Source organism: Sarcophilus harrisii, chromosome 1 (genome assembly GCF_902635505.1).
Source record: "Sarcophilus harrisii chromosome 1, mSarHar1.11, whole genome shotgun sequence".
Lineage (NCBI taxonomy): Eukaryota > Metazoa > Chordata > Mammalia > Dasyuromorphia > Dasyuridae > Sarcophilus > Sarcophilus harrisii.
In genome coordinates this window covers 662,529,657-662,545,289 of record NC_045426.1, presented here as the reverse complement: position 1 = coordinate 662,545,289, position 15,633 = coordinate 662,529,657, and the positions used below count along the sequence as shown (strand labels likewise).

General features: G+C 48.1%; 1 protein-coding gene across 1 annotated transcript in view; it reads right to left on the bottom strand.

Moving 5' to 3' along the window:
- The window catches only part of ARHGAP45 (Rho GTPase activating protein 45), a 43,368-nt gene extending 32,830 nt beyond the window's left edge, over window positions 1–10,538 (bottom strand). Inside the window, 2 exon segments of the mRNA XM_031948031.1 lie at window positions 3,747–4,074; window positions 10,229–10,538. Of these exon segments, the coding sequence (XP_031803891.1) occupies window positions 3,747–4,074; window positions 10,229–10,318 (418 nt within the window). The 5' untranslated portion in view covers window positions 10,319–10,538.
- Between the last annotated feature and the right edge of the window lie 5,095 nt (window positions 10,539–15,633).

Genomic DNA, 15,633 nt, shown 5'->3' with positions numbered 1-15,633 from the left:
TCATAAACATCAGACCAAGAGGTCCTTTAAAACATGGAATGTCAGAACTGGAACGGACTTAAAACATAGAATTCAGACCCGGGAGGGCCTTTAGAATAAAGAATGTCAGATCTGGGAGGGCCCTCAGAACATGGAATGTCAGAACTGGAAGAGCTCTTAGGAAAAAGTCTCAGAGTTGGGAGGGTCCTCTGTTCTATTTCTCCAAAAATTCCCCTTCTCTCCTCTGACACTGGCAGGACCTCATCACCTCACACCTGGTGGCTCTGCCAGCCTCAATTCTCTCCCCACTCCAGTTCATCCTTCATTTAGCTGCCAAAATGATCTTCCTTTAGGACAGGTCTGGTTATATCCCCTCCCAGAGGTTCCTTAATACCTCCAAGAGCAGATAGAAAATCCTCTGATAAGCATCTAAGCCCCTGATTCTTCTTAGCTCTCTAGTGCTCTTAAACTTCATTCCCATCCACTTACTCGAAAATCCAGTAGAAGTAGTCTTTTTTTTTTTTTTTTTTTTTTTTTTTCTTTTCATGTGAAACTCCCATCTCCCGTCTCTAGGCCTTTGCTTTGACTGGCCCCATCCCTGGATTGCTCTTCCTTCTCATCTCCGCATCCAGATTTCCCTGGCTTCCTTCTTGGATTTATCCAATATCCTCTACCTTTGCTGAAATTATTTCAATTAATTGTTCAAATTAGAGTTGACTCCCTAGGGTTCTCTAGATATGTCATCATATCTTCAAAAAGCAATCTTATCATTTTGTTTCCTCTTTGCCTATGCTATTCCCTCAATTTTTTTTTTTTTATGTTATTGCTATAGCTAACATATTTCCTTCAAGATTCAGTTCAAATCCTACCAGGTGCTAGAAGCCTTTGGTGGTATCCTTAGGACACAGAATATCAGAGCTAGGAGGGACCTTAGAACAAGATATGTCAGAGCTGGGAGCCCTTAGAACACAGGATATCAAAATGACCCTTCTTGGTTGTTTCTTTACTGGATTCCCTCAGATAATGGCATCTATTATTCTCAATAACTCTTTGCCCCTTGACTGGGGGGGGGGGGGAGAGAACACAGGATATCAGAGCTAGAGAAGAGGCACTTAGGACAAAGATCAGAGATAGGGAGGGCCCTTAGAACATAGAGTCTCAGAACTGGGAGGGCCCTTAGAATACCGAATATTGGGATTCTTAGAACACAGGATATCCTCAATTGGGGAATGGCTGAGCAAACGTGATACATGAAGGTAATGGAATAATATTTTTCTATAAAATGATGAACAACCTGATTTTAAAAAGGCCTGGAAAGATTTACATGAACTGATGCTAAGTGAAACAAGCAGAACCAGGAATACATTGTATACACTAACAGCAACAATGTGCGAAGAGCAACTATGAAAAACTTGGTTCCTCTCAGTGGTTCAGTGATCCAAGGCAATCCCAACAGATTTTGGACAGAAAATGCCATGTGCATTCGGAAAAAAAGTAGGAAGACGGAATGGAAGCCAATACATGCTATGTTTACTTCTTTTTTTTCTGTTTTTTTTTAATCTCCCCCATGATTTTTTTTTCCTTTTGCTCTGATTTTTCTCTCCCAGCATGATTCATAAAAATAAATAAGTAAATAAATGTACTAGGGGAAAAAAAGAATATTAGAGCTAGGAGAGAGGCATTTAGGGCACAGAAGGTCAGATTCTGAGAATCTGGGAGCCAGCCTGTCAGAGCTAAGGAAGAGCCAGAGAAGGACAGAGAAGGTCAGAGCTGGGAGCAACCTTAGAACATAAAATGTCAGAGCTGGGAGGGCCCTTAGAACCCAGGATGTCAGACTTGGGAGGGTCCTTAGAATATGTAATGCCAGAGAGGGCTCTTAGAACCCAGCTTGAAAGAACTGATTGGGCCCATAGAGAGTCTCTCTTCTGATCTTTCCAGCTCATACATCCAGGTTAATGGCAAAGCCGAGACAGAGCTCTTAGCTCCCAGTCCCTTAGTCTGGGCTGTGGATGCCTCACCAGGGGGGTGGAGGGGCTTAGTTCCAATTCACAGACAAGTCATATCCACCTTTGATAAGAATGTCTCCCTGCTTCCTTTATCTCTGCTGGGACAGGCATCCCCTTAAAGGGCCAGAGCGGAGCTGTGGTCCCCAACCCACGGACTCCCTTCTTCCCCTCCCCCTTGGTATATAGAGACCCAGCTCTCTCCTTGGTCATCGCCACACTCAGGGCAGGAACCTGGCAGCCTCGGGAGCATTTATCTTAGTGCCCCTGGCCCAGCCCTACCCGCCGACAGCTCTGAGGCCCTGATGGGTAAACAGGAAGACAGGCAGATGAAAATAACTCTGGGGCAGGAAGCTTACTTATCCTGGCCCCAGGGACGGGGAGTCAGAGCTCAAATGTAAACCTCACCCAACACTTCCCCATGTGGCTCTTCCACTGTGACAGAATGGGGAGCTCACTCTGCCTCCTCACACCCCAGGGCAATGTACATGCCTAGGAGAACCCAGAGGCTGGTTCTGATGTAAAAGAACAAATCCTCAACTGTTTGCCCAGGTCAATGGGTGGCAAAGTTGGGAATGGGACAGAGAATGTACCAGGGATTGTTAAAGCTAGAGAGTCCAAAGAGCTGGGATGGACCTTAGAACCTGCAATGTCAGAGCTGGGAGGACCCTTAGAACATGCAGTGTCAGAGCTTGAATGATCTTAGAACCTGCAATGTCAGAGCTGGGAGGACCCTTAGAACATGCAGTGTCAGAGCTTGAATGATCTTAGAACCTGCAATGTCAGAGCTGGGAGGACCCTTAGAACACGCAGTGTCAGAGCTGGGATGGACCCTTGGAACCTGCAGTGTCAGAGCTGGGAAGGACCCTTAGAACCTGCAGTGTCAGAGCTGGGATGGACCTTAGAACCTGCAATGTCAGAGCAGGGCAGTGAGAGGGAAGGGAGAAGTGATTTTCTAATACAGAATATCAGATCTGAAAAAGTTTTTAACACCCAGGATGTCCTAGCTGGGAAGACCCTTAGAATATATGCCGTCAGACCTGAAAGGATCTTTAGAAAATGGAATGCTAAGGCTGGAAGGAACTTTCAAGGCTCTGTTAACTTGGCCATCTCATTTATAGAGACCGAACGAAGCCCAGAGTGTGGCGGAGTCTGTGAAGTTTCACAGCACCTTGGTGGCAGACCTGTGACTCCTAGGGAGGTCCGTGACTCCTCGGCCCCCTGTGCCCAAACTCGATGTCTGATGGCTCAGGCCAGGACTGTGCCCAATTTACAGGAAGCATGACCTCGACCTTACCTTGGGAATAAGGGACAAACCCAGGCTGGGTCAGACTCATCTTTCAAGCCTTGAACCTAGCAGGACCTAGTCATAGCCAGGCAGGGGAGAAGGTCAGCCTACGTGCATCAGCATCAAGGCCAGACCATGGAACAGGACGGCAAACAATGCCACAGGATGGCCTATTGATCCCAAATCATTACATCAGAACATTTAGAGCTTAAAGGCACCCAATCACCTCGTTTGACACCTCCCAGTTGAAGGATATTCTGGGTTCTCTCCTGGTGCTGATATTTGACATTCTACATTTTGTGACAATGTATCACAAATAACAAGTGGTAGAGCTAGAATATAAATCTGGGGCTCCTGATCCCCGTGGTGTGGCCCTCAGGAGCCCTTGATGCCAGGTGGGGAAGCAGGGGAGGGTAGGGGTCCCAGAACCTACCAAGACAGATGACTCTTATCTCTGCAGGGGGAAAAGCACTCACCATCTCTCAAAACCGTGTCTTTGAGTTTCTCCAAGGCCTCAGCAAATCGGGCCACGTGGGCCAGCAGCTGGGAGATGTCCTCCACGTCCACAAAAGGCCCATCGCTGCCGTCCACAGGGTTGTTGGTCATGGGGCTTCTATGACCTCGGCCGAGTGTCCAGGTACCTGGGGCTGAGAGGGGGAAGCCGGCAGCGCTAGCATGGCGGCTCAGGCTGGTGGGGCGCTTGAGAGTGCCCATGGTCCCTGAGCCCAACTTGGTCCCACCAGGAGATAAGTCCAGTCCAGCAGCATGAGACGAGAGCTCCGTGACATCCTTCCTGGCCAGCTCCTGGCGGAGGGAAGAAGATGTTATGAGGTGGGGGAAGGTGAAGAGAACAAAAGGATATTGGGGGAAAGAAGCTGTGACCCGGAACTTTGAAGCCTGGCTTCTGGAGCCTGTGTTCCTTATTTCCCGTGTGCCATATTCTCCTTTCTGGGGCTTATTCTCCCCATCTGTAAGTTGAGAGGGGTGGATTAGACGAGCCAGAAATCTAGGGGAAGCAGGCAGTGATCACAGAGAACCTGCAGGCTTTCACCAAAAACAGGGCCTACTTGATTCATCTTATTTCTTCTTGTCACAGGTAGACGAAGGTATGCTGTGATTAGAACCTTACATAGTTTTTAGCCAGGAGTTTGAGGAGAGGATCCCACTCTTGTGGAGAAGATGCAGAGATGGGAACTAGGCAGTAACACAATTGGATATAGAACTGCTCAGATGGCTAGACTCAGAAAGTCATTAATGATTCAGTGTTAATGTGGCAGGAGGTTTCCAGTGGAGGGCTCCAGGGATCTATCTGTATTTGGTTCTGATCTCTGATGACTTTGTCAAAGGCTTGGATAAACACAAAGTTTTACAGATGACACAAAACTGGGAGGGATAGGTGACAACTGGACAATAGTCAGGATCCAAAAAAAATCATGACCAGCTGGGGCAGAGATAAAGTTCAGTAGGGATAAATAAATGTCAAGTCTTACCCTTGGGTTTAAAAAATCAATTCCAGAAGTATAAGATAGAAAGAAAGGGTTAAGTAAGCAAATCATTTGTGTAGAAAATTCCCTAGATGTTTTAGTGGACTGCAAGTTCAACATGATTGTCTTGTGGATGTCAAAAAAAAAAAAGGCCAATACCTTCTGAGAGTATTTCAGTATCTCTGAAATCTGCCTTCATTGTGTCCAGCTCTGGTTGCCATAATTTAAAAAGAACATTGAGAGGCAGGTTGGCATAGCAGATAGAATGCTAGAATTGGAGTGGGGAAGGTCCAATTTTGAATTCTGCATTAGACATTTACCAGCAGGGTGATCTGTTCCAAGTTGTTGTTGTTGTTGTTGTTGTTGTTGTTGTTGTTTTTAACATCCCTTAACCTGTTTCCTACAGTGGAATGAAGAAGACTCTTCTTTATGAGTTCAAATCTGCCCTCAGATATTTCCTGGCTTCATTTACCCATTTGCCTCAGTTTCCTCATCTATAAATGAGCTAGAAAAGGAAATAACCACATCAGTATCTCTGCCAAGAACCCTGCCCCCAAAATGGTCACAGAGTGGGACGTAGCTGAAATAACTGAACACTAACAAAAATGGGGACAATAATAATATCTCTTTCAAAGGGTTGTTGTCAGATTCAAATAAGTTATGTGCCTGGGCAAATCTTAAAGCACTACGGAGAATCTTCCTCTACTCATGTACTGCTATCTCCCACCTCCCTTGAAATGCCCTCCTTCCTTATCTCTTCTTTTCAGAATCTTCATCTTCCTCCAAGTTATTTCTGGCTCTTTGTGATCCCATTTGGATTTTTTTTTTTTTTTTGGTAAAGATATTAGACTTGCCATTTCTTTCTCCAGCTTATTCTACAAAGAAACTGAAGCAAACAGAGTGAAGTGACTGACCCAAAGTCTCATAGCTAGGAATTATTGGAGGCTGGGTTTGAACTCGGGAAGATGAGCCTTCCTGACTTCAAGCCCAGCTTTCTATTCATTATACCACCAGCTCCTCTATGATGTCTTCCCTGTTCCCTTCAGCTGAAGGTATCCATTCCCTCCTCCAATATTCCAAAATGTTGGAATATTCTTTGCCATCCACATCTAATCCACTGCTAAATCCAATCCATCCTTCTTCCCCAACACCTCTCAGATCTGCCCCCCTTCATTCTACCTTGCTGGCCACCCCCTTTGTCAATCAACTCAGAACTGCCTTCCTGCTTTCAGTTTCTCCTCTCTCTAAAACAGCCTTCACACTCCAGCACTGTTATTATTACTGCTATTGTTAGTGTTATTATGACAAGTTGGAGAGCAGCCAGAGGAAGGAGATCCAACTGGTGGTTGAGTCATATGAGGATTTACTAAAGGAACTGGGAAAGTTTAGCCTGCAGAAATGAAGCCTTGAGCAGGGTGGCAACCATCAGGGCTGTTTTGTGGAAGCTGGATTCTACTTGGCCCCAAGGGACAGAATTGACCCTGGGGGAAGGGGTTGTAGGAGGTCTAGCGTTCCTAAGGCAGGATGAGCTTCTCCTAGAGGTCATGGGATCCCTCTCAATGGAGGTCTTCAAAAGAGACTGGATGAAGCTTTGTATGTGTGGGTGTAGACAGTGGGGTTAAGTGAGTTGCCCAGGATCATACAGCTAGTAAGTGTCTGAAGTCAGATTTAAACTCAACTACTCCTGTTGGTATCACTTGGCTACCCCTTCCCTCCTCCTCATACTTCTAGTATGCTCTTCTGTATGTGGTTGAAAGTTCCCCAGAATATACACAATCTGAACTCCGAGAGCCTTCCTCACTCTGATGATCTCTGGGCCAACTGGGAAGTTATGGGGTGTCCCTGGTTCAGGTCAAAGGTAAGGGGGTGAGATTTGTTATGGGGTTCTCCCCCACCCCTTTCCAGGCCTCCTTCTGTTACTCAATTTCCTCCAGCTTGGGGGCCCTTTCACAAGCGACTCTACAGAACCTCCAAACCACAGGGCAGGGCAGATCTCTTCCTGCTCTGACTACGGCTCGTGGGGGTGGGGTGGGGTTGGGCTGTTTGTCTCAGCTCTGAGCCCACAGGCAGGGAGATAGGGTGCCACAAGCACAAAAGCTCATTGCTGGAAGGGCCCCCAGTGGGCATCTGGGTCTACCCGTCCATGGATGGAACTCTGTTCTGCAACATCCAAGTCAACTTCTGCTTACGATGGGGAATTCACTCCCCAACCTCCTCCAGACGAGTTTGAACCCTTGGGTTCTTCCTCATTCCTCCCCAGAAGTGATTGAGAATGGAGAGCAAAACCCTCATGTCAAGGTCCTGAGTGAATTAGAAAGGGAGAAGAGGCAATCCTGGATAACCGTTTTGTGCTCAAAGACCACAGGATTCATGTGGGGCGGGGTACTGCACGGCTCTTACTTGCCAGGGGATTCCTGGCCCACATTTCTAACTGTCTATGGGATCTCCCCACCTGCATGACCTCAAACGAGTCCCTAAAACAAATAGCTCCTCCAAAGCTTTCTTTCACACCCCTCGTTCTCTTGAGGATATCGCCATCCTCCCAGACATCCAAACTCATACCTTTTACTCTTCCCTCGTTGTCATCCCCCACATCCAATCCATCCCCACATCCATTCCATTCTTCCTCCCCAACACCTCTCAGATCTTTCCCTTTTCTGTTGTTTGTCCTACTTTCCCAGAGAGGACCAGGGTATCTGTATAGATGGCCTCCTTAGTCAATCAACTCAGAACTAGCCCGATTTCACTTTTTCCTCTCTTCACTATGGCCTTCCCACTGGAGAAAAAAAAAAAAAAAAAAAAAAAAAAACACCTAAAAATCTTCCTGAAGCACTGGCCATTCCACCATCCTGCTCAAAAAAGCTCAGTGACTCTATTTTTTCTAAGATGAAATGAAAATCATTAACTTAGCATTCCATGCCCTCCACAATTAACCCCTCACCTACCTTTCTATTAAAAATTTTTTTTATTATATTTTTACTTTTCTATTTTTAAAAAAAATTTTTAACCTTCCTATTCTTATTTCAAATTGCTTCAACAATGTACATTTTAGTTAAACTGGACAAGAAAATTACTCTCTTAATCTTACGCTTCAGTCTCTCACCTCAGTGTATTTATGTTTCACGCAACACCATATTCATCTCTGATCTTCAGAATCCTCATTTTCCTCCAAGGCTCAGCCCAGGGGCCAGCTTGTTTATGAGGCCTTCCCTCATCCCCACAGCTGATTGTGTTCACTCACCACTCAAATATTCCCAAAGCATTTTGTCTGCATTTCCCCTTTGCTTCCATCATATTCTCTCTTGTATTATAGCAAAATATAAACATCCCCCTAGGAGGGATTATGTTTATAAAAAAAACAAACAAACAAACAAACACAACAAACACGACTTTTTGTTCCCTTCTCTTGAGACCAAAACCTTACATATTGTAGACACTTAATAAACATTTGTTAATATTGCGCTTTCCCTCTGCCAAGGGGCCGCAAGGTGCTAGCCCACAGAATATCTTTTTTGCCCTTAGAAATCTGGGCACTGAAAGGCAAAGAGAGAGAAAGGAGAGCTTCAGAGCTGGGAGGCTCTTATTTAGAGGTAAAAGCAATTTTAAAGATCATCTGATCATTTTACAGAGGAGGAAACTTTGCCCCAGAGAGAAAATATAACTGGTAATATGTAGCATTTAGGATTGAAAATCAGATCTCAGACTCCAAATTCAGCCTCCTTTCTACTTTATTAATACTGCCTCCCAAATGGTGCCCAAAGATGGATGAAAGGGAACTGGAGGGCAGATGCCGCCATCCAGGGCATCCATTGGGTCTGAATCCCAGTGCCACCTTGCACTGGTCTCTATCGGGCTAAAATGAGGAACTAATTAAATGATCTCTAAAGTCAGTTCCAAGTGTGACGTTCCATGAGCCTGAGAGCTCCATAAATACTCCCCACAAGTCAGATAGTTATTAGGCGCCTATTATGTACCAGGGACTGTGCTAAGTACATCCTCTCCTAGGTTTCCCTCATTTCCATCAAAGTGGGAGGTTCTTGACAGAAGCAATGATATATTGGACAAGAAACTGAAAACTTAAAGTAATGGTGGGATTTTTCCATCACTAGTGTCCATTGAAGGCAAGGAAAGACGGATTGGGGAACTGAACTCCCCCCATCCCCAACCCGCCCCAGCTAAGGGGATGTTGTCTGAGAGCATGTGATCCTGGGCAAACCTTGCCAACCTCCCGGGGCCTCAGTTTCCTCATTTGTAAAATGAGAGGGTGAAATTAAATAACTATTATAACCCACAGCTGCCCATGATGAGTGAAGGTGCCAGGGGAACTCAGGGTGACGAGTCAAGTAGGCTTTCAGAAAAAGGCAGCCCTGGAGCTGGGCTTTAAGGGATGACCAGGAATTCACCAGGTGAAGAAGGAGAGGAAGGACTTTCTTCAAAGCATGAGCAGCCCCCAGGATCCCCCAATTCCCATCTATAGAATCCTCAATATCCCAGCGTCTTTCCAAGATGGCTCCCAATGACCCCTGATAAGAATTAGCAGCTTCCTGGAATGGTCCTGAGTTCCAGAGAAAGCCACTCAGTCCTTAGAAGGTCGGGTCAGCTTAAATAGGGGGAGCAGAGGGGGAACTGCCTGTAGGTCCTCCCCCCAACCCTCTGCTCAGTCAGGCTTGGGAGCCCAACTTCCCCCTTTCCCTCCCGCCACTCTTGGTGCCCTAGCCAGGCCTACCTTCAATTGCACGCGGGGGTCTCTGCTGAGAGACTCGGGCCCCCTTAGACCAACCGAGTAGGGGCTGTAGCTCTGCTTTGTCCCCAGTCTTCGGCTTAACATCCCCCTGACCTCCAGTGCCCCCAGGGTGGGACACAGGGTAGGAGGGGGAGCCCCACCTAGAGAGCTTCTTGGACGCTGCTTCATGGGGGTGAGGGAGGACCCAGGGCAGGGAAGGGGGGGCCGAGTATGGGCGTGACCACTGCCAAGAAAGCGCAATGCATCCCCAGGGAGCGAGCCCCCCACCCAGACATTAAGGCTATCCAAAGCCTGCCTCAATTTGGGGGCCCACCCCTGAATCTTAAGGGGAAAAGTAGAGACAATCAAAGAACCGGGGATACCCTGAGCTCTGCCCCTTGGGGCCTAGGCCTTGGGACCCCCAATTCACTCCAGTTTGGAGACCCTTCCTTATCTAGCTTTGAGGGTTCATTTCCTGGCCCAGCCACCCTAAGTAGCTCTATCCTCTCCTCTCTGGCCCATCCCCCTTTTCCGCCCGCCCAGAGAGTAAGCTGAGGTTTGGGGTTCAGCTCCTTGTCCTCTCAGGGCCGTTCAGCAAAGCGATCCCCCATCTGGACCTCGGTGCCATGGGGCTGGGGTAGCTAATGTCCGAGGGTCTTTTCCAGCTCTGAATATCAGGGAGCCTCAGATTTGTGCTGAGCCCAGACCTTCCCAGCCTCCTCCCCCTACCAACCAGGCCAGGACCACTCACCGAGGGGGCCTGGGGGCTGGGGCTTCCTGCCCGGCTCTTTTTGGAAATGGATGGGGTTTTCATCAGCTCCCGCTTCTTCCTGGAGAACATGATGTGTCTGCCTCCTGAGCTGGGGGTGGGGGGAGAAAAGGGCTGAGCTGAGTGCCGGCCACCCTCCAGAGGGCCAGGGGACCGAGGTGCCTGCCCAGCTCAGGGCCCTGCAGGGGGGCTCCAAGATCCCCAGCCCTCCCTCTCGGTTCCTCAGTCCTGACGTCTGGCCGCTGATGGGACCACATTGGCTCCCCCCCTCCACCTCCAAGCTGTCAGAGCCAGGGCCATGTGACAGGGGCCCTGCCACTCATTGGTGTGGGCCCCCCCCCAACAGGAAAAGGAGCGGAAGGCAAGATACACACCCACAAAAACACACTACTGAGCTTATTTTCCTCCCTCGAGCACTCGCCTCTCCACAGGCCTGGCCTGGGAACCCTCCCCAGGGCTCCTGAAACCTGTGGAGACTGGGGGTCCCCGGCTAACTACATTTCTGAGATCCGGGGAGGGGTTCAAGTATGTCCCGGGACCTCCAATACCCCCCCACTCACACACAGACCTTGTGGAAAAATCTTGAAATTAAGATATCCAAACTTGGATGCAGGAGCTGTTTTTAACTTCCCAGCCTCAGTTTCCTCATCTGTCCATTGTAGTGAGATTCTAATGACTGCACATATAAAGCCCCTAATAAACGGAAAGTTGCTCTATATCAAAATGCAGCCAACCCACCCCCCGCACACACCCACTCCCATAGCCTTTAAGGGTGGAGAGACCTCAGGAGGTCTGGGGAGGGGCTGGGGATGCAGGGAGGGGCCCACCTCAGCTGGGCCATCAATCTGGCTCCTGTGATTCCAAGCTGTTCCAAGTTACTGAGCAGCTTACTTGCCTGGAGGCTGGAGAGTTTGTAAAAGAGCCTTCTCACAGTTGTTCATAGGGAGAGCTCCATTTCCCATCTCCGTGCTTTTGCACTGGCTGTCCCTGCTGCCTAGAATGCACTCCCTCCCCTCTCCACTTAGAATAGCTAGTTTTTCTCTCTCTTTTTTTCCCAAAGCAATTAGAGTTAAATGACTTGCCCATGTGGTAAATGTAAAATTTGAACTCAGCTCCTCTTGACTAGTAACTCTATCCCCAGTCACCCAGCTGCCCTGCCCCCCTTTAAGATTTTGCTACAATCATCTTCTCTATGAGCTCTTTCCTGACCCAGCTGCTAGGGCCCTTCTCCCAATTTCCTGAAATCTATTTTGTATCTTTTGTGTAATCCAATACATGGACATTTTGTTCCTTCCCCCTTCCCCTCCCAGACTGAGAGTAGCAACTGTTTCATTTCTGGTTTTGTATCTCTAGCACTTAGTAGCCATAATTAAATAAAAATACTTTCTGATTAATCAATTGATTGAAGAGGAAACTGAAATGGGGAGTGGTAGTAAGAGTAAGGGGGTGGGGGAAAACAGAGGGGTGGGAAAGTGCTCAGAGCCAGTGGATGGACCAGGGTTCTCCATCCACTTTGGGGTGATGGGGAAAGGGAGGAAGCTTGGTTCAGGGATAGATGTCAGTGCCTTGGGACAAAGCTCCATTGACTCCATACTAGTTCCGTTCTGCTTTCAGACAACATCAACAGTCCCTCCAAATAACTGAATATAATCCAAGGCAATTTGCAGTGGTGGAGAGGGCTTACCCCCGGAAAGATTGCCTTCTAGCTTCCTCATCTGGGAAATGGGAAGTCCTTTCAGATTTGGGGACCCTCTGAGTCCCCCACTTCTGGGGTTCCACCTTTACCTGGGAGCCAGGACACCTGGGTTTTTGCCCAGGAACTCACTTGAGTGAATTCAATGGAAGTGTGTTTGGTCAGCTAGGTGGTAGGTTGGATGGCATGGTGGCCCTTACTAGCTGTGTGACCTTAAGTTCTTTTTACTTCAGATTCTTCAGCTGTAAAAATAGCAGGGTTGTTGTGAGGATGAAATGAGATATTTATAAAGCGCCTGGCGCATACTTGGATATTTTTCTTCTTTTTTGTAGAGGGTTTAAATGACATCACTTTCCTGAAGTCAAGGTACAGTGTGTCTGTGGCTGAGCAGACCAATGTGAGCTTGGAAAGTGCTACCACAGATTGGGCACAAAAACTCCATATTGACATTTGAAGTGGAGATGTCTCTAAATCTGTGCATACAGTAGTCACTTACTAAGTGCTTATTTCCTCCCTTCCTTGTGTTCTGTAAAATGGGAGACATAGTTCTTTATATGGACAGAGAGGAGGCACAGTGGGTGAAGCATCAGGCCGAGAGTCGGAAAAACCTGAATTGAAATCCTACAAGTTGTGTGATCCTGGCAAGTCACTTAAACCTTTTTGCCTCAGTTTCCTCATCGGTAAAATGAGCTGGAGAAGGAAAAGAACCGCTCCAGTGTCCCAGCTAAAATAAAGCCAAACAGGGTCAAGAAGGGCTGGAGGACAGAAACAATTCAATAAAAAAAAGCTTTGTAGAGGTTGGGACTCCCAGAGAATGGAAATGACCTTTAGCAAGGGGCAGTCCCTTTGTCCCCTATCCCAGGGCTAAAGAGGCCTCTGGGATGAAATCATTTCCCCCCTTGGAGGGGAGAGGCTTGTAGATGAATTCCTCTCCAACCCCTAGGGTCAGCGCTCTCCTCATTTGTGGGAAACTTCTACCCTGGCGACCCCCAACTGCCCCCCCACCTGTTCTTCCAGCCAATCCTCCCTCTGAGCCTCTGCTTTGGAGCCTCCTGAGACTTCCAGCCTCTAGGGCAAGCTAGGGCTTAAAATCCTAAATATGTCTTCATGCCCTCAGATGCAGAAAACTTAGAAAAAGTGACATTCACCCCCATATATCTGCACACACACCCCCAGTCCTACATCACCACCATTGGGCATTTAGAACTGGGGACCAGCCATTTTCTTCTTCAGTCCGGCTCGCCATGACCCCATTTGGAGTTTTCTTGGCAGAGACACTGGAGGGCCATTTCTTCCTCCAGCTCACTTTACAGTGGCTCCCTATTACCTACAGAGTAAACTGTAAAACCTTGTTTGGCTTTTTGAGCCCTTTACCTGCCCCCCCCCCCAAAAAAAAAAGCCTCCTCCTACCTCTCCAAGGATCCTAAAACGCAGGGACTCGGCATGATCCAGCAACTCGGGCTTTCCCCCAGGAGAACCTCCCACCTCCCACTAGAGTATCTTTGCCCCAGCTGTGCCCCGGGCTAGGAGCGCCCTCCCTCCTCCCCTCCGAGCTACACTGGGCTCTTTCAGGACTCAGATACTCACTTTTGGCCAGAGGCCTAGCTACCCCACCCATCATTTACCTGGGAGAGATCTCCTAGGTGCACAGGTAGTAGAGACAGGCTGGCTGTTTGTGAGGCTGCCCCCTCAGAGAAAGCTGCGGGCCGGACCCTGGGGTGCCCTCCACATTCACAGGGGGACTTTTAGCGGGCTCTATTCCCAGCATGCTGACCCCTCACACACCCCCATCGGCACATAATTCACATTTACGTGCTTGCACACATGCATTCACCCCTGGCATGCTCTCTTGCACTTCCCTTTGCCCTCTCCACCATGGGCGTGTACACCTGCCCACATCCCCACCTCTGTCTGGGGGTATTGAAGGGGTCAAACACCAGCAAGGCCCAAGATGAGGCCGTGGAGTGAGTGTGTAGGGGGATGCCCCGGCTGAACCCCGACAGATCATTGGCTGCTTGGGAGGGCACAGCCTCTGGGCTCCTGCCCCCTGGCACCTGTCTCACTGGGGAAGCTGGGTAGCTCCAGGGACTTTACTTCCCCTCCTCTTCCTTCCTCCTCTCCCTCCCCTTCTCCCCCTCTTCTTTCTCAAATTACCCCATTCCTTGGGGTCTTCCAGTCAAGGCTGCCCTTTGCTGGTGATGTTTGTTGAGGATTGGGTTGGAAGTATCCATTGAGGCTGAAATTCGATGGGGAGCTCCACTTTGGAATAGTTCCTATGGTTGGCAAGTCTTTCTATACTTGGAGAACATCTTCAGAAATCAGTGACTTAGCACGGCGGCCCACTTAACCGAAATCTCAGCCACATTTCAGAACATGTAAGCGGGAACTCCCCAACCCCTATTCCTCCGCCAGAGCCTCCCGACCTTCCAGACAGAGTCTGGCCATCTTCTCCCTGAGTGACAGAATCACAGAATCTCAGACTTGGGAGGAATCTTGGAAGTCACGTAGCCCAGATCAAACACGTAGCCCAGGCCAGGACAACAAGACAGTGGCTGGCCAGGCTCCATTTGAAGGGAGCCCCCTCTTCATGAAGGGGAGTTCCCTGCAGCCTGAGGCAGGTATCCTATTCCACTCTGGGACAGCTCTCCTTGTTAATAGGGTTCCCCTGACAGCAAGCTGACATCTGCTTCCTTCTTTTAACCTTCCTTCTGTCATTTGAAGCCAAACAGAAAAAGTCTACTCTCTTTAATTCACAAACTTCCCAATATTGACATGTCCCTCTCTTCTCCACTAAATCCTCTTCTGATCCTCATAAGGTATGGTCTTGGAGCCTCTCATCTTCCCCCCAAAACTCTCTAGGTCATCAATGTCTTTCCTAAAAATGTGTTTCCTAGAATTGGACAAAATACCACCGGGGGATCTAACCAAAAGAAAGCATAAAGGTGGTAGGACCCTCATGCTCTGCAGAAGCAGCATAATGGGGGGCACAGAAAAATGTACAACCAGGATAGAAGCCGGCCCATTTGTGTACCAAAGGTGAGACATAGCCAGCCCATGCTAAGACATGGTGAAGGACCTCCACGGCATGTTGGGTAAGCATTGGGAGGAATGCCTGTGAAACATTTACAGAAGCACACAGACAGGGGTCACCCAGTGGATTGTAATCTACTCCAATGGAGGACACTATCACATGGAGAAGACCACAAAGGCTTAGAAGTCTAGGCCTTGGGGTCCGACCCATCCTTTCAATGAACTCTTCAATTTGCTCTCCAAAAACTGGCGCCTCCAAGTCAGACCACAAAGCCTTCCCAGTCTCTATCATGAATTCTAAGACCCAGAGAATTCCAATTTCTCCCAAGGCTCCTGTCATTCTTCCTTCATCAACTAATTCCTCCTTTTTTGTATCTCTCAAAAAAAAAAAAAAAAAAAAAAAAAAAAAAGAATTAGACCTGTAGTAGAACTCCTCCTCTTTGCTTTTTCTATCTTGTGTAGGGGAGGATGTGTGTTTATCTTAGGAACTCTATTTCCCACATGCTTGTATAGCAGGCGCTGAGTCTTCCACAGTAAGAGTTTGGGTTGAATGCAATTATTTTCAGTATATTTAATGGGAAACTGAGGGTTAATTCTCTAAAAGGAGATGGGTTGAGGAAGACTTGAATAGGACTCTGAAAAAGAAAATGCAGAAACTAGAAAT